The following is a 25,688-nucleotide window of genomic DNA, read 5'->3' as shown; positions in this document are numbered from 1 at the left end:
TGCATAAGCAGGGTCTGTCACAGCGCGCCATCGCTGCTGAGGTGGGACACAGTAAGGACAGTCATTTGGCATTTCTTAAATGATCCTGAGGGTTATGGAACAAAAAAGTCAAGTGGAAGACCCAAGAAAATGGCATCAGCACTGAGCCGGAGGATCCAATTGGCTGTCCGTCAAGACACTGGACGATCCTCGACCCAAATTAATGCCCTTACTGGTGCTGACTGCAGCCCCATAACCATCAGACGGGATCTGAGACTGAAGGGCTTCAAAAACAAAAAACTTCTTCGAAGACCTCGTCTCCTTGAACGCTACAGAACTGTTAGTTTGGACTTTGCAAGAGAGCACCAAACATAAGGGTGCTTTTTCCTTCAGTGGAACAATGGAGCTTCAGGAAGTTCAGGGGTGTCAAACGGCCGCTGGCTATGTCCAGATGTTGCAGAGAGCATTCCTCATGACTGAGGGCCCTCGTCTGTGTGTTAACGACTGGGTTTTTAAACTGGACAATGCTACAGTACGCAATGTCCCCAGGACAAGGGACTTCTCCCAGGAGAATAACATCACTCTTTTGGCCCATCATGCGTGTTCCCCATATCTAAATCCAACTGAGAACCTTTGGGGATGGATGGCAAGGAAAGTTTACAAAAATGGACAACAGTTCCAGACAGTAGATGGCCTTCGTGCGGCCGTCTTCACCACTTGGAGAAATGTTCCCACTCATCTCATGGAAACTCTTGCATCAAGCATGCCAAAACGAATTTTGGAAGTGATAAACAATAACGGCGGAGCTACTCATTACTGAGTTCATGTTTGGAGGTTGGATTTCTGTTTTGGGGGGGTTTAATATTTTTTTTTGAGGTGTGGTCCCAAACTTTTTATCAGCTAAAAAACAGCCTGTTTCAGTTTATTCGTTGTTTTCATTAAATTGAATGCTCAAAAAATGTTTTGTCTCACTCCCATTTCTTGTTGTTGCATGTTTAAGCTCTACTTGGAACCTTGTTAAGATCCAACCATGCTAAATATGATGCCATTTTTCAAGTGGTCTTAAACTTTTGATCAGGACTGTAGAAGGGGTTGTGTTGGGTGAGGAAGCTCATCGAGTCCCCGAGCTGCTGTGGCGGGGACTCGATGTCAAAAGGCAGCCCGATGCCATGCAGAGGCTGCCCAATGCCTTACACGGCATCGGAGCCTGCCTTCTACGGGTGCCAAGGAGATCCAGCCTCAGGCTGGGTCTCCTAGGCAACCTGTTTGTGTACTACTCACTGTAGTACACGAACAGGCAATGCAGATGTATTGTAATGCATTGTAGAGGGGATCAGACCGCTAAAAGTAAACATCAGAAATAAAGTAAAGAAAAAAAATGTTTTAATTAAATTTACAAAGTAATAAAATTAATAAAGTACAAAAAGAAAAAAAACACCCCTTTCCCCTTATTTTATAATAATAAAAAACAAAAACCAGACATATTAGGTATAGCCGCGTCCGTAATGACGGATCTATAAATATATCACATGATCCACCCTGTCCGATAAACACCATAAAAAAAAAAGTTGTAAAAAAAAAATAGCTATTTTGGTCACCTTACACCAAGCGATCAAAAAGGTATATGTCCCACAGAATGGTATCAATAAAACCATCACCTCATCAAAAAATGCATATTAGGTATCGCCACGTCCGTAACAACCGGCTCTATTAAAAAATATCACATGAGCTAACTCCTCAGGTGAACACCGTGAAAAAAATTAAATAAAAACGGTGTAAAAAAAAGCCATTTTTGTCACATTACATAACAAAAATTGCAACAGCAAGTGATCAAAAAGGCGTATGCCCCCCAAAATAGTACCAATCAAACAGTCACCTCATCCCGCAAAAAATGAGATCCTACCTAAGAGAATCAGTCAAAATATATTAAAAGCTATCACTCTCAGACAATGGAGACACTAAAGTATGATTATTTTTTGCTTCAAAACTGCTATTATTGTGCTAAAGTGAAATGAATAAAAAAAGGATATATATTAGGTATCGCCGTAACAATAAGCAAGGAGAAATCCATGATGCTCACAGGGGCAGCGGTGCCTCTCAAACAGCTGCTCCAGGTTGTCGGACCCCCACCAGTCATATTCTGATGATGACCTATACAGTTAAAAAATCCTGGAAAACCTTTTTATGAAACATTTAAAAAAATTTCCCTTATTGGGAGCAGATGGCATTTAAACACACACAGTGTTATCGGACAAAAACATCGGCTTGTTTTGAATGAAAAAAATGTATGCTTTAACAGGGGTAGATGCCTGCCCTTGTTTATTCACACACACTGTAGTATAAAAAAAAGCAGTAGCTTGTTGTAAACAAGCTACCAAAAAATATTCCTTTTTTGGAAGCAGCAGCAGCAGCAGTACAACATGGATGTGGAAGGAGTAAGCTGCATACGGGGAATAGTGACAGCAATAGTAGAAGAACATCATGGAACAGACAAGGCAGTAAATATGAGGCTGTGCAGGGGTAGTAGTAGTAGTCGCAAGGTAGTAGCTGTGTGGCTGTGTAGGGGTAATAGTAGGGGCGGGTAGGGCAGAAGGAGGAGCAGGGGTGCATCTCTAATTAGGCAATGTTAGGTGGTAACATCAATGCCGTGCTAGGATAGCGGGGGGGTGGGGGGGGGTTATTGTACATTGTGGCTTTACTGCAGTTTTACTGCAATTCATGGCAATAACTGCAACAAAACCACAATGTACAATAACCCCTAGGCATGCATATACTGGTGTAACATTTGTAGATAGGGACAGACATAACCAGTGCACCTGGAACCCAGTCCGCTTTCCCTACCTACTTAGGCCCCTTTCACACGGGCGTTGCGGGAACACCCGCGATTTTTCTGCACGAGTGCAAAACATTGTAATGCGTTTTGCACTCGCGTGGAAAAAATCGCGCATGTTTGGTACCCAAACCCGAACTTCTTCACAGAAGTTCGGGCTTGGGATCAGTGTTCTGTAGATTGTATTATTTTCCCTTATAACCATGTTATAAGGGAAAATAATATTGATCGGGTCTCCATCCCGATTGTCTCCTAGCAACCGTGCGTGAAAATCGCACCGCATCCCATTCATTTCTATGGGGCCTGCGTTACGTGAAAAACGCACAAAATAGAGCATGCTGCGATTTTCACGCACCGCATAAGTGATGCGTGAAAATCACCGCTCATGTGAACAGCCCCATAGAAATGAATGGGTCGGTATTCAGTGCGGGTGCAATGCGTTCAGCTCACGCATCGCATCCGCATGGAATACTCGCCTGTGTGAAAGGGGCCTTACAGTTCTAGTCCTAGGTAGCAAGACCACAACTGTTCCATGGTCCCTATGCTACAGTACTAAGGCGCAGAGACAGACAGACACCAAAAGACAAAAGAACACAAAGGGATAGTTGTACAAAAAAGGATCAGAACCAGGCGGACAACACAGTACCAAAACGAGAGAGTAGTCAAAAGACAAAAGCCTGTCCAACCAGACCGGATGCACAGTACAAATCAAATGAGACAGTGAGTGGTTTAACCCTTGTCCTTGGTAGAGGCAAATTTTTTCGGGATGAGGTGATGGTTAGATTGGTACTATTTTGGGTGGTATACGCCTTTTTGATCGCTTGGTGTTGCAGTTTTAATGATGTAAGATGACCAAAAAATGGTTTATTTAGCACAGTGTTCACCTTAGGGTTTAGGCCATGTGTTAGTTTTATAGAGCCGGTCGATACAGACACGGCGATACCTAATATGTGTACTTTTCTTTTTCCCCCTATTTTTAACAATTTTTTTCCCTTTATTTTGGCAAAAGGATAGTTTTATAATTTTTTTACTTGAAACTTTAAATTGTTTAGGGAAAACTTTATTTTTTTTTTTTAAATTTCACTTTGTGTTTTGTCCCACTCTGGGACTTCAACTTTTGGGGCTCTGATCCCCTTTACAATGCATTCCAATACTTCTCTATTGGAATGCATTGGCGGTATGTGTAATACAGTGTAATGCAGCACGGGGACCCGATGGCAGCTCCGATACCCGCGAGGACATCGCATGTGCTGCGATCAGCGATGACCGCGGCACATCAAGGGTTAAGGCTACTTTCACACTTGCGTTCAGAGCGGATCCGTCTGAGACGGATTCGCTCATATAATGCAGACGGTGGATCCGTTCAGAACGGATCCGTCTGCATTATATTGTAAAAAAAATTCTAAGTGTGAAAGTAGCCTGAACGGATCCGTCCAGACTTTACATTGAAAGTCAATGGGGGACGGATCCGTTTGAAGATTGAGCCATATTGTGTCCCCATTGACTGTCAGTGTCCAAAACATCACTAAGAGTCAAAATTAACCAAGTCTGGATTGGGGAGGATTTTTACACTTCTCTGAATGAGGCCGATTAATAGATCTGCAATCATGTCTGCCTACCATCATGTTCTTTACAGTAGGTGCCGCTGCCTCCATCATGCTAATACTACTGCCTACCTACCATCATGTTCTGTAAGGCTGCTGCTGCCTCTATCATGCTGCTGCCACCTCAGCTGCTGCTCCATGCTGCTTTTCCCCAACTGCCACCTCTATTATTGCTATGCTTCTGCAACATTACCATTATTACTACTATTACTACTACTAGTGCAACCACTACAATTACTACAACCCATAGGCAGCCGATCTACTGCCTTGTATATTCTATGCTTTGCTGCTTATGCTGCCACTACTATTGCAGTCATGTCTCTCTAATACCATACCCTTTCCACATCTACACTGTACTGCTCCCAATTAAAAGAGATAATTTTTTTAGGCTCATTCAAAACAAGCCAATTTTTCTACTAAAAATTAATACTTGTGCATGTCTTATGGGCCGGCATTCTGGCCCTGCCAAGGCATAATTTTTGGACACTTGCTCCCTCAACAAACTACTTAATAAATGTTTTTATTCCATAACACTGTGTGTGTTTAAACTCCTGGAATATGGAAAAGTATAATACGTGATAGCATTGTGTGTTTTTAAACACGCTGTATGTTAAATGTGGGTTTACCCATGGCTATGTATGTCAATGTCACTCAGACATGATTTACTATTGATGTCATTGCATTCAAGAGCTTGGGTTAGGGGGAGGGAAAAAGCAAAAATACATAAAACATTTACGAAAAGAAATAAAGTTTTCCTAAATATTCATAAGAGACTTAGATGGTGTTATATACCAATAACCAGGGCAATTGGGGCCAATTTAATTGTGTCCAAACCGATTCGGGTCTGAACCGAACTATGTATCTAATCTTATGTTGTGTGATACTGTCTGCTGAGCTGTGTATCTAATCCTATCCTGTGTGATACTGTCTGCTGAGCTGTGTATCTAATCCTATCCTGTGTGATACTGTCTGCTGAGCCGTGTATCTAATCCTATCCTGTGTGATACTGTCTGCTGAGCTGTGTATCTAATCCTATCCTGTGTGATACTGTCTGCTGAGCTGTGTATCTAATATCCTATCCTGTGTGATACTGTCTGCTGAGCTGTGTATCTAATATCCTATCCTGTGTGAAAACCTGGTAAATTAAATGTGAACTTTTACTGGCTGGTACACGTCATATTATTGATTATTTAAGGACCTGCGAACTGCTAAAACCTGTGATCAGTTGTTATGGAAACCTGGAGTAGGACCTGCGAGCTTCTATTGGCTGATAAGGGACATGTGACTGTGTGTATGGCAGTTGGCATATGAAGAGAAACACTTGCAGGCTTGTATTGACTAATGCATGTCATTTTTTGGGAATATCTCAGGAACGGTACAGGGAAACCTTCCTGGACACCTGATATACCTGTGTGCCAAGTTTGGTGAAGATAGGTTAAGTCATTTGTTTGCATATAAAAAAAGAGACAGACTAGCAGAAGGACCCGGCTTCGCACGGGTATATTTCATCTATTTCATTTTATGTTTCCGTGTGTTATAAAAAGATATCGACAGTTTCCCCCATAATAGTGACCTCTACAGTGCCTGCCCCTCTAACATTGACCTCCACAGTGACCGCCCCTTTAACATTGACCTCCACAGGGCCCCCCTTTAACAATGACCTCCACAGGGCCCCCCTTTAACAATGACCTTCACAGTGCCCCCCCTTTCACAGTGCCTGCCCCTTTAAAGGGTTTTTACCACCTCATTTTGACCTAATTAGCTCTCAGACACTAGCGATCTGCTAGTGTCTGATCTACCTAACAATGCTATTTTCAGACCTTTGTGTGGATCCGTTTCACTAAAATACGAACTTTTATTGATATGCTAATGAGCCTCTAGGTGCTATATAAGCGTCTTTTCAGCACTTAGAGGCTCGGTCTACTCACACTGTATGCCGCCCCGCTCGTCCGTCAAGCCCGCCCATCTCCTCTAGAATGCCATCCTCCATCTCAGCCAGCGGACGAATTCTCGCGCCGTGCGCGTCTGTATTCGGCGCAGGCGCAGTGAATGTCTGACCGCTCCCTGCACAGACATCTCCACAGTTCGGATCCACATTTCCGGATCCGGGCCGCACATCGTGCGGCCCCATAGAAATGAATAGGTCTGCAATTCCATTCCGCAAAATGCGGAACAGAATTGCGGATGTGTGAATGGACCCTAAAATTGTGTGTGTGTAGAGACTAAGGTCCTGCGAGCTTCTATTGGTTGATAAGGGACATGTGACCATGTGTATGGCAGTTGGGATATGAGTAAAAGACTTGCAGGCTTGTATTGGCTAATGCAGGTCATTTTTTGGGAATATTTCAGGAACAGTACGTCCTAGAGAGCTAAGACCCGGTCTAAAACCTTCCTGGACACCTGGATTTGGTGAAGATCGTTTCTGTCGTTTGGTCACGCATAAAGAACAGACAGACAGATGTTGGGACAGACAGACAGAAACTCATTTATATATATATATATATATATATATATATATAATATATATAGAAAAAAAAACACCAGCAGCACCACCCAAAAAAAAGGTAAATGGGAAAAAGCGGGTGCAAGGTCCAAGTATGGCAACAGGTGCTTACCCACTTATATAAAATAAAAATCGGACTGCACTCCAAATGAATCTTCAATGAAACAATGTGTTTTTATTCACCCATATGGTGGCAAAGAGCAGTCAGGTCCATAAATATTGGGACATCGACACAATTGTAACATTTTTGGCTCTATACACCACCACAATGGATTTGAAATGAAACGAACAAGATGTGCTTTAACTGCAGACTGTCAGCTTTAATTTGAGGGTATTTACATCCAAATCAGGTGAACGGTGTAGGAATTACAACAGTTTGCATATGTGCCTCCCACTTGTTAAGGGACCAAAAGTAATGGGACAGAATAATAATCATAAATCAAACTTTCAATTTTTAATACTTGGTTGCAAATCCTTTGCAGTCAATTACAGCATGAAGTCTGGAACGCATAGACATCACCAGACCATCACCATGCTCTGCCAGGCCTCTACTGAAACTGTCTTCAGTTCCTGCTTGTTCTTGGGGCATTTTCCCTTCAGTTCAGTCTTCAGCAAGTGAAATGCATGCTCAATCGGATTCAGGCCAGGTGATTGACTTGGCCATTGCATAACATTCCTCTTCTTTCCCTTAAAAAGCTCTTTGGTTGCTTTTGCCGTATGCTTTGGGTCATGGTCCATCTGCACTGTGAAGCGCCGTCCAATGAGTTCTGAAGCATTTGGCTAAATATGAGCAGATAATATTGCCCAAAACACTTCAGAATTCATCCTGCTGCTTTTGTAAGCAGTCACATCATCAATAAATACAAGAGAACCTGTTCCATTGGCAGCCTTACATGCCCACGCCATGACACTGCCACCACCAGGCTTCACTGATGAGGTGGTATGCTTAGGATCATGAGCAGTTCCTTTCCTTCTCCATACTCTTCTCTTCCCATCACTCTGGTACAAGTTGATCTTGGTCTCATCTGTCCATAGGATGTTGTTCCAGAACTGAAGGCTTTTTTAGATGTCGTTTGGCAAACTCTAATCTGACCTTCCTGTTTTTGAGGCTCACCAATGGTTTACATCTTGTGGTGAACCCACTGTATTCACTCTGGTGAAGTCTTCTCTTGATTGTTGACTTTGAGACACATACACCTACCTCTTGGAGAGTGTTCTTGATCTGGCCAACTGTTGTGAAGGGTGTTTTCTCCACCAGGAGAAGAATTCTTCGGTCATCCACCACAGTTGTTTTCCGTGGTCTTCTGGGTCTTTTGGTGTTGCTGAGCTCACTGGTGCGTTCCTTCTTTTTAAGAATGTTCCAAACAGTTGTTTTGGCCAGGCTTAATGTTTTTGATATCTCTCTAATGGGTTTGTTTTTTCACCCTAATGATGGCTTGCTTCACTCATAGTGACAGCTCTTTGGATCTCATCTTGAGAGTTGACAGCAACAGATTCCAAATGCAAATAGCACACTTGAAATGAACTCTAGACCTTTTATCTGCTCATTGTAATTGGGATAATGAGGGAATAACACACACCTGGCCATTTAACAGATGAGAAGCCAATTGTCCCATTACTTTTGGTTCCTTAACAAGTGGGAGGCACATATGCAAACTGTTGTGATTCCTACACCGTTCACCTGATTTTGATGTACATACACTCAAATTAAAGCTGACAGTCTGCAGTTAAAGCACATCTTGTTTGTTTCATTTTGAAATCCATTGTGGTGGTGTATAGAGCCAAAATTGTTAGAATTCTGTCGATGTCCCAATATTTATGGACTCAACTGCTCTTTGCCACCATATGGGTGAATAAGAACACACTGTTTCATTGAAGATTCATTTGGAGTGCAGTCCGATTTTTATTCTATATAAGTGGGTAAGCACCTGTTGCCATACTTGGACCTTGCACTCTGAGTCACTGCAGCCAGTCGCTAATGCAGTCATCTCATCTGCTGGATCCTCAGCTGCACTATGGACTATGTCTCCTTCTCTTGTGGCCGCCTTCTGATCATCATAGCCACGGTGACGGCTGCTACTGGACCATAGCCAGGCACTCAATTTTAAGCTTCCATGCTTGGCCCGTTGCTGTAAGGCCAATTTGCAACTCAGGCTTATTTTACCAAAACCCCAGCTGCAGAATGAGCACAGCATTTGGTTCTAGTAGCCATGGGTGGACTCACAATAAACCCTACTGGGAAATTTCCCAGTGGGCCCAAGCTCTTTGGCCCTCCCGAGCCCTCCTAGTGGCCAGATCTTACTGCTACAGACCATGAACATTTATGAGCAGAGAAAACACCTCATACTCATTGCAATGTAGCCTGAAGCAGCCATGACACTCAGAATCTGGAAGAAAGTGGCACCTTTAAGGTAGGTGAGCCTTTCCACACCAGCACAATTCAAGACTTTGCCCATAGTGTCTGCAATGAGCAGGACCGTGGTACGGTTACGCGGACGACAAAATATGCAGTGAGTCCGGATATGGGTATAAAAGACTATAGTTTTCATTTGTGACGCCAATTGCAGCGTGTGCAGGGTACTGTCACAGGGCCCTTTAAGGTATTGCAACTCACGTACCAGGTGAGGAATGCCAGAGTGGTATAATGTCTCTGTGTAGTAGTAGGTATAGTGTCAACGGTGTCTCCTACCTTGGTATGGCTGGACTCCTGGATCCTGGCTCACTTGCAATAAATGAGTGTGTTGCTAGTAGGAGTAGTTGAGGGATTTAGTAGCAGTAAATGAGATCCAGACTTGTAATATAATTCAACTTGCCTTTACTGGATGCAGCTTGAATCCATATGAGATTCAGCAATAGCCTTGGGTCCCAGCAGGTATTGGCAATGTATGGCCGGGATCAATATCTCTTCTGCTCCTATCATGTGCCTGGAGAATATGGCAGGAATCTGTCTTCTGCTCTGTCTATCTTCTGCTGTGTTGGGGACTGACTAGCTGAGGAGGAATTTGGCTTCTCCTGGTCTCTGGATAGTAGTCACAGTTCGCTCACAGGGAATGGCTCTTCCTGGAGTTCTAGAAGTGGCTGCTTGCTTGTCAACCAGCTGAGGCTCAACCTGGTATCCTGGGTTGGGATCCCTAGAACTGGGAGCTCCTACCAGCACAGCCTTCCCCTAGCCGGGGTGGCTGGCACACTAACTCTAACTTCCTTTCCTCCCGATGAGGCAGGATGTGAGAACATTCCACACCTCCTCACAGAGGGGGTGCTAAACTGGAATGCACTATTCCAGTCTAGATATGCTAAACTGTTACTAAGGCCCTGCTAACACATTGCTGCCACCTGCTGGTGTACATGAAAATTATAGCAATTTACATTTAACAAGGGTTTTAATGCACATTAGTGAGGATGTGACGTTAAATTACACAGGATGACAATGCAGATACATCTAACAGGTTGTAGTGGGGTAAAAGAGTTTCATAACATAACTCTGGGATGTTACATTCCCCCTTACTTCGAGTTAAGCCGCCCTCGGCTTATGCTTAGGAGGGAGAGGAATCAGCTCTGGGGTACCCAATAAAGTACAAAGTGCTGCATGAATTACACATATGACATACATAGACAAACATAAAACGGCTATCCCCAGGTTCCTGCCCACATGAGTTGGGTGTCCAACACACAGTTTCCCTCTCTGGGTATAACCAGTGAACCAAATACTGCACTAAGCAAACATTACTGACTGACTTTCAAGTGTTCTAAGCGCTGTAAACACCAAAGAAAGCATGGGGATGTCTTTACTCCGTAATCCCACCATGGTGTAATGGAATGCCCGCAAATGAAAGGGTGGTTTTATCCTGTATTCCCTTTCCTGCACCAAAGCCTGAGAAATTTGGCTTATAGCACGATCACTATGGTGACTAAGGATAGCTAAATTGTGGCTCTAAGGTTTGAGGTCCCGTACCTTAGGCAAAGGCTCAGAAGGGGAGGTATTTAGCGTCTCCATGCACTTCTGGCAATGTCACAGTAGGAGGACATAGTGATCCTATGGAACTCCTGGAAATAAAACACCTCAGGATGGGAGCAATCCTGAACATAAAACAAACGGGAAGGAGGGGTACCTTATTACCCTAGCCATTCCCATGCAGCGGGGTTACTCGTGTAGTTACTGGACCTGCCGGGACTTACCACTTGGTCCTACCCTGGGTACCCGGGATATATGAATCCAGGTATAGGCCATTAGTATTAAGTGTCTGCATAAAGGCAGTCCGTTTAAAAAACATGAGCTGTCAAATAAGGCATACAAGAGTAAGTTGCTACATTTTAGGTTAAGTGCAATGTTAAGTGCAATTGTCACAAATAGTGCAGGAAGGTCACATTGCGGCACCTAGGAGAGAATACACACAATGGGCATGTTACTTGAACGTTGCATAACTTGTAAACTGGTACAATTAGTGCAAAAATATTATGCAAATGTCAATGCAATAATACACTCAAATATGAGTCTTTTTCCTTGAAGTGCTTAACTGCGGACAGGAACAATAAGTCCATAAGTCACTTGTAATCCACAGGAAATAAACAAAAGTCACTTGTAATCCAATGGGCAACAATAGAGTTAATTGTAATCCACACAAGGTAGTGGGTAATTGCTACAGTGGGTAGTTTTCCTCACAGGAAAGTCTGGAAAACATCCTCCTGGGTCCCATATTTGAGGACGCAAAAGTTCTTCTTTAGACTGTCTGGTGCTTTTGGCAGCTGTAACTCGAGCAGAAACTTCTTCTGCAATCTCCTGGTGGCTTTCTGTGGCAGAACTTGGAATTGCAGGATCACCTTTCTCTGGAAAATCCTCTGTAACCCTTGGCTTTTTCCTCGTAGGTGTCAGGTTTCCTGGACAGCAATAAAGGAGCGACCCTTGGTTTTTCATAGCAAAGAGCTCCGGATTCGGCGCTGGTTCTGATAGAGTCATATCAGGTGTGCTGTCTTCAGCAGGCGGCTGAGAAGAAGACTTGGAGGCTTCATCACTAACCATCCTCTGTACCTTTTTCTGTTCTTCTTTTCTTTTTAGAAAGTCCTGTAATTTACTCCACCTGCGGGCTTTCCATTGGGCAAGGTTATCCTGCCAGGTGATTTCTTCATCACTGCAGGAACTGTTGAGGAACACAAGAACGCGCTCCTGAATCTTGTAGCTCAGGCTGGCTGCTGTGATGGAGCTGCACTGACCTCTTGTGGGTACTGTTTCTGGTACTGTTTGGGTAGTGAGGCTGGTCAAAGCTACGGTGAGCTGCTGTACATCGGGAACTCCTGCCCGGGCAGAAGGACTCAGAACTCCTGGCTGTAGTGGCTCTGGCAACAGTATCGCCAGTGGTGGTGATGGCAGGGAAGGAGCGCTCTCTCTGGGCAGCGGAGTGGGAGCTTTGGCTGCCTCTGCCGTGCCAACCGGCATGATGAGGGACACCTTACGGACCTCTCTGGGTAAGATGTGCCCCTGTACTCTGAGATTGAAAGTCATTACTAAGTTATTTATTTGCCCCACCTGTAGATTTGAGGCCGCACGGAGTTCAGGGATCACTGTGGGGACCTCCGGGTTCAAGCGTCCCGCTCTGGCGGTATTGGTTCTGGGCGGCGGAGTGGAAGTTCCAGTCGCCTCCGCCGTACCAGTAGGTGTCCTTGGCGGAGCAGGCCTAGGCCTGTTTGGGGTATCGGGACCCTCAGGGAGCGGTGCAGGGGCAGGTACGGACCGGGCCTGGGCCTCAGGGAGCTCAGCTGCTCCTACCTGATGTCGCGGCCGGTTCCGGTGCCTCCTGGTGGTCATCACGGGGTCCAATTGCCGTCTGCATTGCTGGCTGGTCCGAAGCCTGGGAGTTTCTGTAGCAAAACTCACGGATGTTACATATCACCAACATCAACAGTTCCCAAGATGACCACAATAAAAGCATATCTGGCCCTGCAGTTTTTTGGGAGGTTTTAATTGTACCTTCTCCTCTGATCCGGCTTCCAAGTCCTGTCCAACCCACAATCATCATCACCAATTTTATTACTGGCTGCTCCACTAGAAGAGGCCAGTGAAGACTGAGATAATGCAAGTGAAAAGCTTCTCTGGGACTGCAAGAAGGAGAAGATGGCGGAATGTGCTGAACCCTGACTTTAAGGTACAGTGTCAGACTCAGAGGTAACACCCATACCTCTCAAATTACGCAGATCTGATGGGACAGTCCCGGATTTGGTGGCTGTCCCGTGTTTCCAAAATGGCTAAGGTATGTCCAGCTCTCAGCTGTCTCTGTGTCCATAGGACGCAGAGACAGCTGATTTTTTTTTTTTGAACAATAGATTTTTATTAAGGTTTACATAAAATAACAAAAATAGGTTACAATTGCATGAATACAATCACATGAATACATTCTTAGCAGAGGTATTTTTAGGCACTTGTGAAACTTCTTTTAGAAAATTAGAAATTACACTTCATAAGACAGATAAACTGATACCAGCAATAAGAAATGACATCGCAGGTACTTCACATAACAGAATATTAGAATACAAGTAACACAACACGATTAGAGCGTTATAGCCTAATAGACGCATTGGGGGGTATCTTGCACTTATTATCATTCAGCCACATATCCCAGTTTTTAAGAAAGGTAAGTTTCGAATTCCTAGAGGAAGCCCAAATTCCTTCGTATAAACAGCAATTGTCTAGTGATCTAAGAATTCTCTTGATATTGGGGAGATCACCGGCTTTCCAGCAGGCAGCAATTTTTAGGCGGGTAACAAATATTAGATGACTAACAATGGATCTATAATGTTGAGGGAGTTCAATTAGGCCTACAGATAAAAGAGCCATCTTAGGAGAGAGAGTGATTTGGGAGCCTGCTAGATGAGATATTAATTCAAAAATTGAGATCCATAAACACTTAACTGCTGGGCAGTCCCACCACATGTGTAGGTATGTACCAGGGGCATTACCGCATCTCCAACATGCTTGCGACATTTCAGGAAATATTTTATTCAAGTACATTGGGGTTCTGTACCATCTGTATAGAATTTTCCTCGCTCCTTCTAAATGGTCTGAGCATTTGGAGAGCTTAGATACAGAGGTGAAGGTTTCCCCCCATTCCGCTTCTGTGAGAACAGAGCCCAACTCAGAGTTCCACAAGTCCATGATGTGTTGTAATGGATTTGTGCTAGAATCTTTCAGTAATTGATATCCTTTCGTGATACCTTTATCCAGTCTATGTGTCATATTGATCCAGTCCATTAGCGAATGGTTTTGTGAGGTAAATTGAAAATTTCTTGGGGATTGAAGTAGATGTCTTATTCTAAGGTATTTATAGAAATCTGAGTTGGGAATGCTGAATTCTCTATGAAGATAAGCAAAGTCAACAAAAACTTCATTAATTCTCAATTGACCAATATCTGTAATACCGGAGGATATCCAGTTACCAATCCGAAGGTCTGGTATGGCTAATTCACATATTTCTAGAGGTAGGGAAGAGATTGAGGAAGTAACTAATTTTTCTGTTCTAGCAATGACATACCAGATGCTAAAGATTGCATTCAGGGTTGATAGTGAAGAGGCATGTTTAATACCAAAGACCGCTGTGGCTGAGAGCCATAAGTTTAAGTCATGGGCACCCATTATATTTTTCTCCAGTACAACCCATCTTTTAGAGGTATCATTTTTAATCAAGTATCTCATTTGATCAAGTATGGAAGAGGCATAGTAGTGTTTAATAGAAGGGGTGTTAAGTCCGCCTGTTTTAAGTGATCTTTGAAGGATGAGACCTTTCACTCTGGGTTTAAATTTCCCCCATATATGTCGGTTGAGTAAGGTTTGTAGTTTTGATAAGTATCCTTTGGGAATGGCAATTGGTATATTACGAAACATATAAATAATTTTGGGTAATATCATTTTAATTGCTGCTATTCTCCCTAACCATGAAAGAGAGTCCATTCTTAGGTTGTTTAAGGAGTCACTTATCTTATTATATAGTGGCCAAAAATTAACTTTGAATAGTTTACTAGTAGGGAATGCAAGCTGGATGCCTAGGTATGTCAATGATTCTGCAGCCCAGGGGTATTTGTATGAGTTGGAGATTAAGTTTTTGGTAGTTCTGGATAAACCCAGGTCAAGAATTTGGGACTTGTTGATATTAACTTTATAGAAAGACGCTTTGCCAAATTTAGTAATTATATTGTTAATAGCATTTAATGCAGTTGCAGGGTTTGATGTTAAGATTAGCACATCATCTGCAAAAAGACCTATGCGATGATCTGTGTTCCCCACCGTTAACCCTTTAATGAGAGGGGAGGATCTGATATGTTGCGCAAAGGGTTCCATTGCAAGGGCAAATATTAAAGGGGACATGGGGCACCCTTGTCTAGTTCCATTCTTAATATTGAATGGAGCAGATAAGAAACTAGATGAGTAAATAGAGGCGCTAGGGTTGGAGTATAAGGACATTACCGCAGACAGGAAAAAATCACCAAATCCAAATTTTTTCAAGGTTGCATGAATGTATTTCCAATGTATCCTATCAAACGCCTTCTCCGCGTCCAAGGAGAGGAGCAAAGAAGGCGTCCGTGTAGAGTGTGCTATATCTAAAAGATCTATGAATCTCCTAGTGCCATCTGATGATTGCCTGTTGGGGACAAAACCAATTTGGTCATTAGCTATTAATGTAGGAAGGATACCAGATAATCTTTTTGCCAGAATTTTCGCAAAAATCTTTATATCTGAGTTTAGTAGCGATATAGGCCTGAAGTTAGCCGGCTTGTCTGCAGATTTACCAGGTTTGGGGAGCGTAATTATCAGTGCGTTTAACATATCTTTGGGGATCGACTCCTGTTCTGCTATTAAGTTGAAGGATCTATTCAGAAAGGGGTTTAGGATGTGCGAGAAAATTTTATAGTATTCATTTGTAAGTCCGTCCGGACCAGGAGATTTATTGTTTTTTAGGGAGTGTATTGCTTCAGAAATTTCCTGATGTGTGATTTTAGAGTTAAGGGAATGATTTTGGGCTGGAGTTATGGAAGGAAGTGATATACTAGTAAGGAAATCATTAATATATTCAGTAGTCGGTTGGACAATGTCAGGCGCTTTCTCCAGATTATATAAATTTTCATAATATTTGGCGAATTCCTCTGCTATATGCTTGGGATTATATAATTTTTGGTCTTGACTGTCATATAAGAAGGGGATTCTTGATTTAATTTCTCTTTTTTTAATTCTATTAGCTAAAATCTTTGACGCTTTATTACCTTGAGAGTAGTGGTCTGAATTGACTTTACGCAAATGGAATTCATGTTTTTCGTGTAAATGGAGATATAAATGGTGTCTGGCTGTTTTTAATTTGCTGATAATTTTAGGGTCTAACGAAATCTTAGAAGAATCCTCTAGGTTTTTGATATCAGCTAGTAATTTATCAAGAGTTTTCCGTCTATTCCTCTTTTGGATAGCCGCATGTTTCAACAGAACACCCCTTATAAATGCCTTGTGCGCACTCCATAATGTAATATCTGAAACCAGCTTATTGTCATTGGATTTAAAATATTCTTTTAATGAATTTTCTACTTCTGTACGAATAGAAGAATTTTGGAGTAAGGAGTTATTGAGTCTCCATGGGGAATATATTCTATTACTATATTTATCATCCAGAATAAGAGTGATAAACGCATGGTCAGACCACGTTATATTAGAGATTGACACTTCTAACACTTTTTGAAGGAGCCATTTATCTGATACAAAGAGGTCAATTCTAGAGTAAGTATTGTGTGGGTGTGAGAAGAAAGTAAAATCTTTTTCATTAGCATGGTGAACCCTCCATATATCCAGAAGACCCTCTTGGAATAAGAAATCTCTGAGGTGTGAATTCTTTTGAGAGGGAAGAGGAGAAGGCAGCCTATCAATTGAGGAGTCAGGACACATATTGAAGTCGCCACAAATCAATAGAGAGCCTTGCTTAGAATCCTGAGCTATTTTGACAGTACGTTTGATAAAATTGATCTGATCAGCATTAGGGGCATATAAATTAACTATTGTGTATCTAGAGTTGTTTATATCGCATATAATGATGATGTATCTGCCCTCTTCATCAATTATTGTATTATGACACTGGAAGGCAACAGAATTTTTGAAACCTATAATCACACCTTTTCTTTTATTTGAAGCTGATGAGAAAAAGATGTGTGGAAAGGAGGGGTGAGAAAATCTGTAGGAGTCTTCCTTATTAAGGTGGGACTCTTGAATACAGATGATGTCAGCTCCTTGTTTCCTCACCTCATTCCAACATGCTGACCGCTTAAATGGGCTATTAAGACCTTTAACATTTGCAGAGAAGATTTTTATACCTTTGCTAGCCATATTGATTTCTCATACAATATGCTAATATTTCTAACCTGAGATGATTAATAATTAGTGTGTGAGTGAAATAGTGAAGTACACTTATGTTACCGTAAAGAAATTGAGGGGAACGTAGATTTGAATCTTTGACTTCCTTTGTTTGAGGTAGACCTTTTTTGTGTAACCTTATAAAACAATAAGATAAAACATGGAAAAAAAAAAGGATTAATAAATAACAGAAACATAACAATGGTCTAACAGTGACCACAAGTAGTGATGTATCTCACTTAGTATGGGAGGCGTTAGGAAAACAGTGGATTAGGGAATGTGAACACAGAGATGTAATATGTGTTCTCAGAGGTAGAGCATCAGGGTGTGGAACCCCATAAGAATAGCATAATAGTAGTATAGCCAAACAAATATAACATGGAAGGATACTTATGGTATCAAAGAAAGTGTCCCGCACAAGTTTCACGGAGGATTTCTTCCCACTTTGGTCCATTCTGGAGTCAGGTTAAGGTGGCTTCTGTCAGAGGAAGGTCTATTAGAAGGAGAGTTCATTGCTTTGTCTCTTTCTTTGTCTTTATCTTTGGCTTTGGCGCCCTCCGGTGGCACAGAGATGTTCCATTTGGCAAAAGCTACTGACGCTTCCTGTGGAGAAACTAGGACATTTGATGAATTTTGGTATCTCACAATCAGCTTGACAGGGAAACCCCATTTGTAAGGAATATTGTTGTCCCTTAATGCTTTGGTGTACACTTGGAACTCGCGTCTCCTGCTCAGTGTCGCTGGTGATAAGTCAGTGAATAGGAGGACATTACAAAATCTTTCAGGGATATCCGTCCTCTTTTTTTGAGCTTCTCTCATTAGGGAGTCTTTTAGGTGATAAAAGTGTATTCTGGCAAGAACATCTCTGGGAATAGAGGCTGGAAGAGCTTTGGGTTTGGGAACCCGGTGAACCCGGTCTATTATCAACTCTGGCCCTGGAGTGTCTGGCAGATATGCCACTATGAGGTCCGCAATAAAGTCCTGCAACTGAGAGTCCAGAACACTTTCAGGAATGCCTCTGAATCTAATGTTGTTTCTTCTGGAGCGATCCTCCAGATCAGCGATTTTAAGTTTCATGGTGGCTATGTCATCTTCAACCGCATTATGATTATCAACTAGTGAGTTATGCGCTGAGACAAATTCCTCCATTTTTTCTTCCAAATGTGCAGTTCTTTCTCCTATAGCGACTATGTCTGCATGAATAACAGAGATTGTCTCTTTAAAGTCGCCATGAATAGATCGTTTTAGATCTGACAGCATGTCCTGCATTGCATTGACTGTTAATCCAGGATCTATGCCTGGTGACGCAGGGTAAGTATCAAGGGGAGGACTGTATGGCTGCTGTTCACTCACCCTCTTTTGTTTTTTAGGTTCCTGTGAGGAAGGAGAGTCGGATCCTGCTGAAGAGGGAGACCCTGGTGAACGCTGACTGAGCGCCGCTGCAGAGGACGGGCAGGGCGCTCCCTCCGTGTGGCGGGAACCGGCGCCATCTTGTGAAGACCCAGGAGCTGGATGGAAGAATGCCGTCATTTTCTGAGGCTGCGAACCTTTCTTCCTTCCTCTGGTCATCATCGGAAGGGGTACTGGAGCGAGGTCCGTTCTGGGGTAGGTAAGTATCTTCAAATCTTAGAAATATAGCTGCTTTGTGCCGCTGTCGGAGTTCCACAGCCGGAGCTCAGGCACTATGCGACCTCTCCTCCCGGCATCCGGCCACGCCCCCGACAGCTGATTTTAATGTTCAAGCTGAGAGCTATCCATTCCCCACTTCACCATTCCTTTCAGCAGCTGGCACTCCACACTGCTGGTCTGTGTAGGAGGGGCAGGGGAGGCCAGGAGTCATCTTGTGGACTACTCCTACATGGCCAGCAGCGCGATGTGTATCCTGCCTGCTGCTGGGAAGTATAGATCATCGGAGAAACTAGGTGAATATTTACAGTTTATTTTTATTTTTTTCCTATGAAGGGGGCACACATCTGGGCATAACTACTGTGAAGGAGGCATATCTAGTCATAACTACTATGAAGAAGGCATATCTGGGCATTACCTGTGAAGGCGCACATGTGGGCATAACTACTGTGATGGGGCATAAAGGGGGAATGATTCCTATGTGGGGGCAACTGGGTGGGATTGGATGTGTAAAGATATGTTTTGGGCAGGGTTAGAGGTGTGGCCTATTATTAAAATATTTGAATCGGAGTGTATAGCACATTGCACATATTGTCCCTCTTTGTGCATTTCAAAAGTTAGGATGTATGAACATGGACAACATGAGTGAGCCATCCAGTCCATAATGTCAGCCTCTCTGTGCTCAATGATAAACAGCTCCTGGTGGTGCTTAGAATATGCCTATAATACACTTATGAACTGTAGAAGGATTGTAACAGGTTATTGTACTAAAAGGTTGGTTCATGCACAGAAAAAATGATCTTCGGGCAGGATCTTTGTTCAGGTAATGCAAGACAAACAACTTAAGACAATCAGTCCCATTACACTAACTGTTCCTATGCTCTCCTAATGATAAAACCTGACTTTCTACCCCAAAAAAAATCTAACTATCTAAATATATCTTCTTTTCAATCCCTACACTATCACAGAAAGACACTAACATGTCTGGCTTGTGTCTGTAATTGGTGTCAGTCAGAAACATGGCAGACATATCCTCTCACATCAGTGGTTGTGCTCACAATGGCGTTTGCACTTCACACCTAGCACACAGCTTAATAGATCAGCCAATATCCTGCCCTCTGAAAGGCTGCCAGGCTGACTGCCAAGCACTGTGGACAAGCCCGCTGGTAAGGATCATCTGATCCCCTGTCTTCATCCTACATGCCCTGTTTCCTCGCTAGTGTACTGAATTTTAATAGTAAAATAGGAGGTGTTGCTTCACTCAATTCATCCAAAGCAAATCACCAAAACTTCAGATTGGTTGGGCAGAAGAAATGTTGTGATATTTGTGACAAATATGATTAGTTTAGTACACACTCGCCCATCCCTAGTTGGGATAGTTCTCCAATTTCTACTTCAGCTCATATATACTTTGTACATTATTGAGACATTGTCCAGGTGTGCAGTATAGTGTAATTGTTTCCATCTTACAGCTGAAAAAGAAGGAGCTTGCAGAGGTTGCTCTTAGGGTGGGTCCACATCACATTTTTGCCATCTGTTTAACGTGTATGTCAGGGAAAAATAGGATACAAAAGTGTAGCACACCACTCTTTTCTATCCTGCAGACTCCAGTAAAAAAACATTTTTTTTAACGTATACTGTTTTTTTTTCTAATGGTGTACGGATGCCACTGTAGGGCATCCGTCTGGGGCATCCGTTAACGTATATGTTTTTTGCATACGTTAAATGAATGGCAAAAACGTGATGTGGACCCAGCCTTAGAGAAAATTAATGATTTTGTAGAAAGGATTTTGATTATCTGAGAGATTGGCACCCATCGGAAGAAATGGTAAGAATAAAGCAAAGTGAAGATATTTATAGAAAAGAAATACAGGACTTCATAATATCAATTGTTTAGAAGAAGGAGATGTCTTTACCCATTTCTCTGTCCAGAAGTTTTGCTGCATCATTATCAACTTGGATCCGGGTTTTCTGTATATCAGGTAAGTACATATTAGCACCAAACTGGATGAGCAGCTCCACAAATTGGACCTCATAGTTGTTGGCAAGACACATCCCTAATAGTGATGGGAAATCTGGATAACTGTTTAAGAAATCACGATGTGAACAGTTGTAATCTGGATCAGCGCCATAAAGTAGCAACATTCGAAAACAAGTCAGATCTGCAAAATTTGCTGCATAGTACAAAGGTTGTTTCAGTCTGAGGCCAGCATCAGGATTTGCTCCATACTCTAACAGCAGCCTGAGGATACTGACCTGCTCTGTAAAAATTGCATGCATTAGAGTGTTACGCCTTTGTTCATAACATGGTTTGACTCCAGCTTTTAACAACTCTTCAATACATTCAGAACGATTTGCTCCTACAGCATTAAGTAGACATCCATGTAGGAAAATCCCATCAGTTTTCCTGATTAGTTTGCAAGCTTTATTCTCAGACAATAACATACAGAGTTCTTCTCGATTATTTCCTTTAATAGCTTCCTGGACTTTATGACGCAGCGCCTTCTCCTTTCTAGATCTGAAAAAATCTAACATGGTGACTCTTTATATAGAGACAGAATGTAAATGACGAAATATTATATATGCACGATACAAAATAACATAGGTTACAAGTCTGTGTGCTCGTCAGATGAAAGCATAGTCTCCTTCATTCCTTCCAGCAATCCTCTGAGTTATTTCCTGAGTGTTTACCCTGCGCTGTCTGATTCTTACAGCTGAAAGGACCTTAGGTGACATCACAGCCACGTGACAGACACGAACTAATGGGCTGGGCAGAAGCAAAAGAGCAGTTGCAAAAGCAGCTGCTGTCTATGGCCTTAGAATTTCTTTGGAACGAAATAGACAAAATATTTGTAATATTTATTTTAGTTTTTGAGAGGTAGGGCATGCTATGGGGGTAAAGCTATATCAAGAAAACTGCAGTGAGTCTAAATCTCATTCAATGGGTCAATGTAGCAGTCAAATATATTATGACTGTAATATAAAAATAAGAATTTAAAGAATTATTATGTTTCATATAGTATAAGTAGAGTTGAGCGAACCTGTCTTTTGGCAGGTTCGACTTCGGGTTCAAGGTTTAAGTGAATTACGTAATGGAATCTGTTCTCGTGGAATCCATCACGTAATTCAATGCCGCCATGTCGCATAATACACAAGCCCAGAGGGTTTTGTTCTGCTGGCCATACACTTGTTGTAACAGTCCTACAGGCTCACCTGTGTCAGAGGACCGCTGGCTGGAGGTAGGAGTGGAGCCCAGTGGCAAGGACCGCAGGCAGGTAGTAAGCGTGGTCAGACAATCCGGATGGCAACGGTGGTAGCAGTTCAGTTGGTAGGGATAAGGCAGAAGAGTAGTCGGTAGGCAATTCCTGGTCAGCAGTGGACTTCCACCAGTAGTAACAGCAACAGATGAGGAGAAGCTTGATCAAGGCTCAGGAGCTCAATAATCAGCAAGCTAGAGTGCAAGGGGCTGGACTTATATAGGGAAGTACCAGGTGTGGGGAATCAAGGGTGATGAGCAAGGCTTGGCAAGACTGAGGTTACATAATAGGTTTCAGGGAGGAATGTCCAGAGAGGATGGTAGCCTAGTAAGCAGGGCTACTGCCTGGGATGTGGCTGGTCATGGGTTCGAATCCCAACACTTGTATTATAAAAGTAAGATTGAGAACTTGGCTCTGGTCTTTCCATATCATGTGATCCATTCAAGCCGTCTAGATCCATCATAGAGGCAATGTCTTGGAGCCTTCGAAGAGGAATCCTGCCCATAACCTGGTGTGTTATTTTGCAGGGCTGAAGTCAATGGCACACCATGTCCATTCTGTGCCTCAAGGTTTCGCTCACCCAAACGCCTTTTATATGGGGCATTTGGATCTCTGGAGCTGTAGTAGCCAGGAGTGAGCCTGCCTAGCTCACAGACATCATCCATCCTGTGCAGGCATTCACCTTGCGCCTGCCCTTCATCACACAACGCTAGGCCCGGAGCCTGCAGCAGTCTGCATTACCTCCCCCCGCCGCATAGCACGCAGAGGCCACTGCTGCTAGCCTGCAATAGAACGGAGGGCTTGTATTATGACAGCATGCAAAACGGAATGCCTCTAAAGGCATTGAATTACTTTATGGATTTCACGAAAACGGAATGCATTACGTATTTCACTTAAACCCAGATCCCGAACTTGAACCTGGAAAAAGGCAGGTTCGCTCAACTTTGTAAGTATAAGCAAACTGATCTGAGAGTGAAACATACAAATACAATGTCAAAATTGACAGATCATTTTGGACAATCCCTTTCCAAACACCAAGTAAGGTACTGTATATGGTATCAAAGTGGAGGGTATCTCCATTGCATAAAGTGATAGTCATAAAGGGGTTTTCCAAGATCTAAAAAACTTTAGAGGAGTCTAGGCATGGGCTGAAAAAAAATAACTGTACTTACTTTGTCGGAGCCTACTGGTTCTAGCATTGCGGCTCCAGTCTCTGCTGCTTCTTGTTTCTACAGTTTATCTTCTGGATGGGGTTATGTGCACCACGGCAGCCATTCACTGTCCTCAGTGGTGAGATGTTCCCAAGTGGTACGTCGCCGCTGGGTCATGTGTCCCTTAGGGATTTAATGTATTTTATAGCCAGAGTGTAGGTAAGCCTGAACTTGAGTGCTGAGATGGAAGGCATTGGTTTGCTGATTGGTCTCATCCTGGGATGGCGTATGAAAAAGCCTATGTTGAGGAGACTGAATTGACTGCTGCTAAGGCTTCTTCTGCTTGTGGCAGGGGTAGGGGGGTGACTCTGCAGGGGATGGAGATGGGCCTCCCTTTCTTGAGACACACTGGTGGCAGGTGTATGATCGCCGAAAGGTGCGACAAGCTACCTACACAGTGTTTCCTGGTTATAACGTAATTTGGCCTCCCTTTTGCAGTGAGGAAAACGTTCCCTCATTTTGCTTTAAAAGTGAGGGTCTAAAAGCATGACTATCCAGTAATCATCAGACTGCTTGATGTCAATGATACACCTGTTATGGTAGTAAACAAGTGAACATACATGTCGCCATTCTGGCCAGCGTGCCAGAGGAACCAGTTATTTCCAACTCCGCTCCCACTGAGGCGATTAGGTTTCGTGGCCGGTGTCACTGTCATCATCATGATCCACTTGCTACTCCAACTCCGACTTCTCTACCTCCTCCTCCTCCAGTGGTAGCACCTCATCTTCATCCTCCCTATGGGATTTTCTCAATGTGGGTCACCATCAGTTAAAAGGGGCACTGCAAGATGCGTTAGCTGTTCTTTCTCCTCTGTCGCCACCTGTTGCATAAGCATCAAAGTCTCTTCTAAGATACATAAGAGGGGGGTGAGGGACAATTGCTCTATGCTGAGGCAATCTGGTGCATAATAGAATCGTTAACGGCTTTCCGCACTCCATACAGATGCTCTAGCATGTGCAGTCTTGAATTCCAATGAGTTGAAACTTTGCAGATTATGTAGTGTAGCTGCAGACCATACTGTTACTGCAAGTCCAGGAGAGCGTTCCTTGCCATGTGAGAATGGCTGAAAAGAAGGACAGTCTCTTGGACATTGACAGCACCTTGCGGAACCCAATGTACTCTTTTTAAAAAGCCATGCAGATCGCTTGTGTTAGTTCCCGCAGGTCAGGGTGGCCACGATGCTGTGGCCGTTGACTCTGAACACCTTGCCCAGTTGGAGTTGGCGGGGTGACAGCCAGTGGGATGTTGGCTGCTTGATGTACTGCTCGCCTGTGTGGCTTCTTTCGCCTATGCTGATCAGCTCCAACATGGCATGGCAACACTTAACTCCACACATGTGAAAGGAAGAAGAGGGAGTTGGAGTGACGCTGTGCCCTGCTGCTGTTGGAGACAGGAGAGTGTCTAGGGAGGAGGAGGCAGATAAGTGCCTTCTGTGGGAGCCAGCCCAATAAAATTGTGGTGAAGGAGGGGGTTCAAAAGGACCTGGCCATGCTGCTGGGGTGCTGCCTCACAAAACTTTGACCTAATGGGCAGTGAAAGACAAGTACTGTCCCTGCCCGAGACAGCTGCTCCAGGTGTCCACTGTGAAGTGCAAGTTGCTGCACAGTGAGAATTGCAAGGAGTGACCCTTCTTCGCCATGTGAGAGTACAAGTCACTACTATAATGGTATGATAGCAGCTGGACCACCAGCAATGTAACCAGGTGGGGGTTGAGCTTATAAACAAGTTAATTGCTGTTGGAGAAATGTTTTTTTTCATGGCCAAATGTTCCGTTATAGATGTCACATGATGTAGCGGAGGACAAGGAGGGGCCTTAGCAGGAGAAGAAGAAGGTGATGATGATAATGACAAGAGCACTGTATTGCTTGGGGATTGGCTACCACAAAGGGGACCAGGAGAGGAAGGAGAGACTTGTTCTGATTGGAAATGCTGGCCAGTTGTATTTTCCCAGAGGAATTGATGATGCTGCCTCATGTGCTGCAATAGAGCTCTTGTACCTATAATTGCATTGGAATGCCCATGGTTTATTTTAGTCCTGCAGATGTTGTACGTGGCTGTGTTGTGTGCCTGCCTTGTGGAGCAAAAACATTTCATACAGGAGTTGCTCACAAAGAACTAGAGGTCCCCAAGCTCGGCTTAGATCTGGCACATTTTGAAACCCCCCCATATTGTCAGCAGCATCACCAGATCCTGAAGCAGACATGGCCCTGGCTGTTCTTTGGGAGGTACGTGGCTTTTTCTTGCTGCCACCTTCAGCCTCCTGCTCTGATTTTGACTCCTCCTCAGCACCTTGATCCGGCTCCCAG

The 25,688-nt window shown here is 43.4% G+C and overlaps 1 protein-coding gene across 2 annotated transcripts in view; it reads right to left on the bottom strand.

Annotated features, from left to right (window-relative positions):
• The window catches only part of LOC122919684 (ankyrin repeat and SOCS box protein 12-like), a 31,824-nt gene extending 10,219 nt beyond the window's left edge, over positions 1-21,605 (bottom strand). For both annotated transcript variants that reach the window (XM_044268858.1, XM_044268857.1), the window contains exon 1: positions 20,831-21,605. In XM_044268858.1, the coding sequence (XP_044124793.1) occupies positions 20,831-21,449 (619 nt within the window). In that variant the 5' untranslated portion in view covers positions 21,450-21,605. The remainder of the gene's footprint in view (positions 1-20,830) is intronic.
• Between the last annotated feature and the right edge of the window lie 4,083 nt (positions 21,606-25,688).

This window comes from Bufo gargarizans, chromosome 9, assembly GCF_014858855.1.
Source record: "Bufo gargarizans isolate SCDJY-AF-19 chromosome 9, ASM1485885v1, whole genome shotgun sequence".
NCBI lineage: Eukaryota > Metazoa > Chordata > Amphibia > Anura > Bufonidae > Bufo > Bufo gargarizans.
Note: the sequence above shows the minus strand (reverse complement) of the source record. Positions and strands in the feature narration are given on the sequence as shown.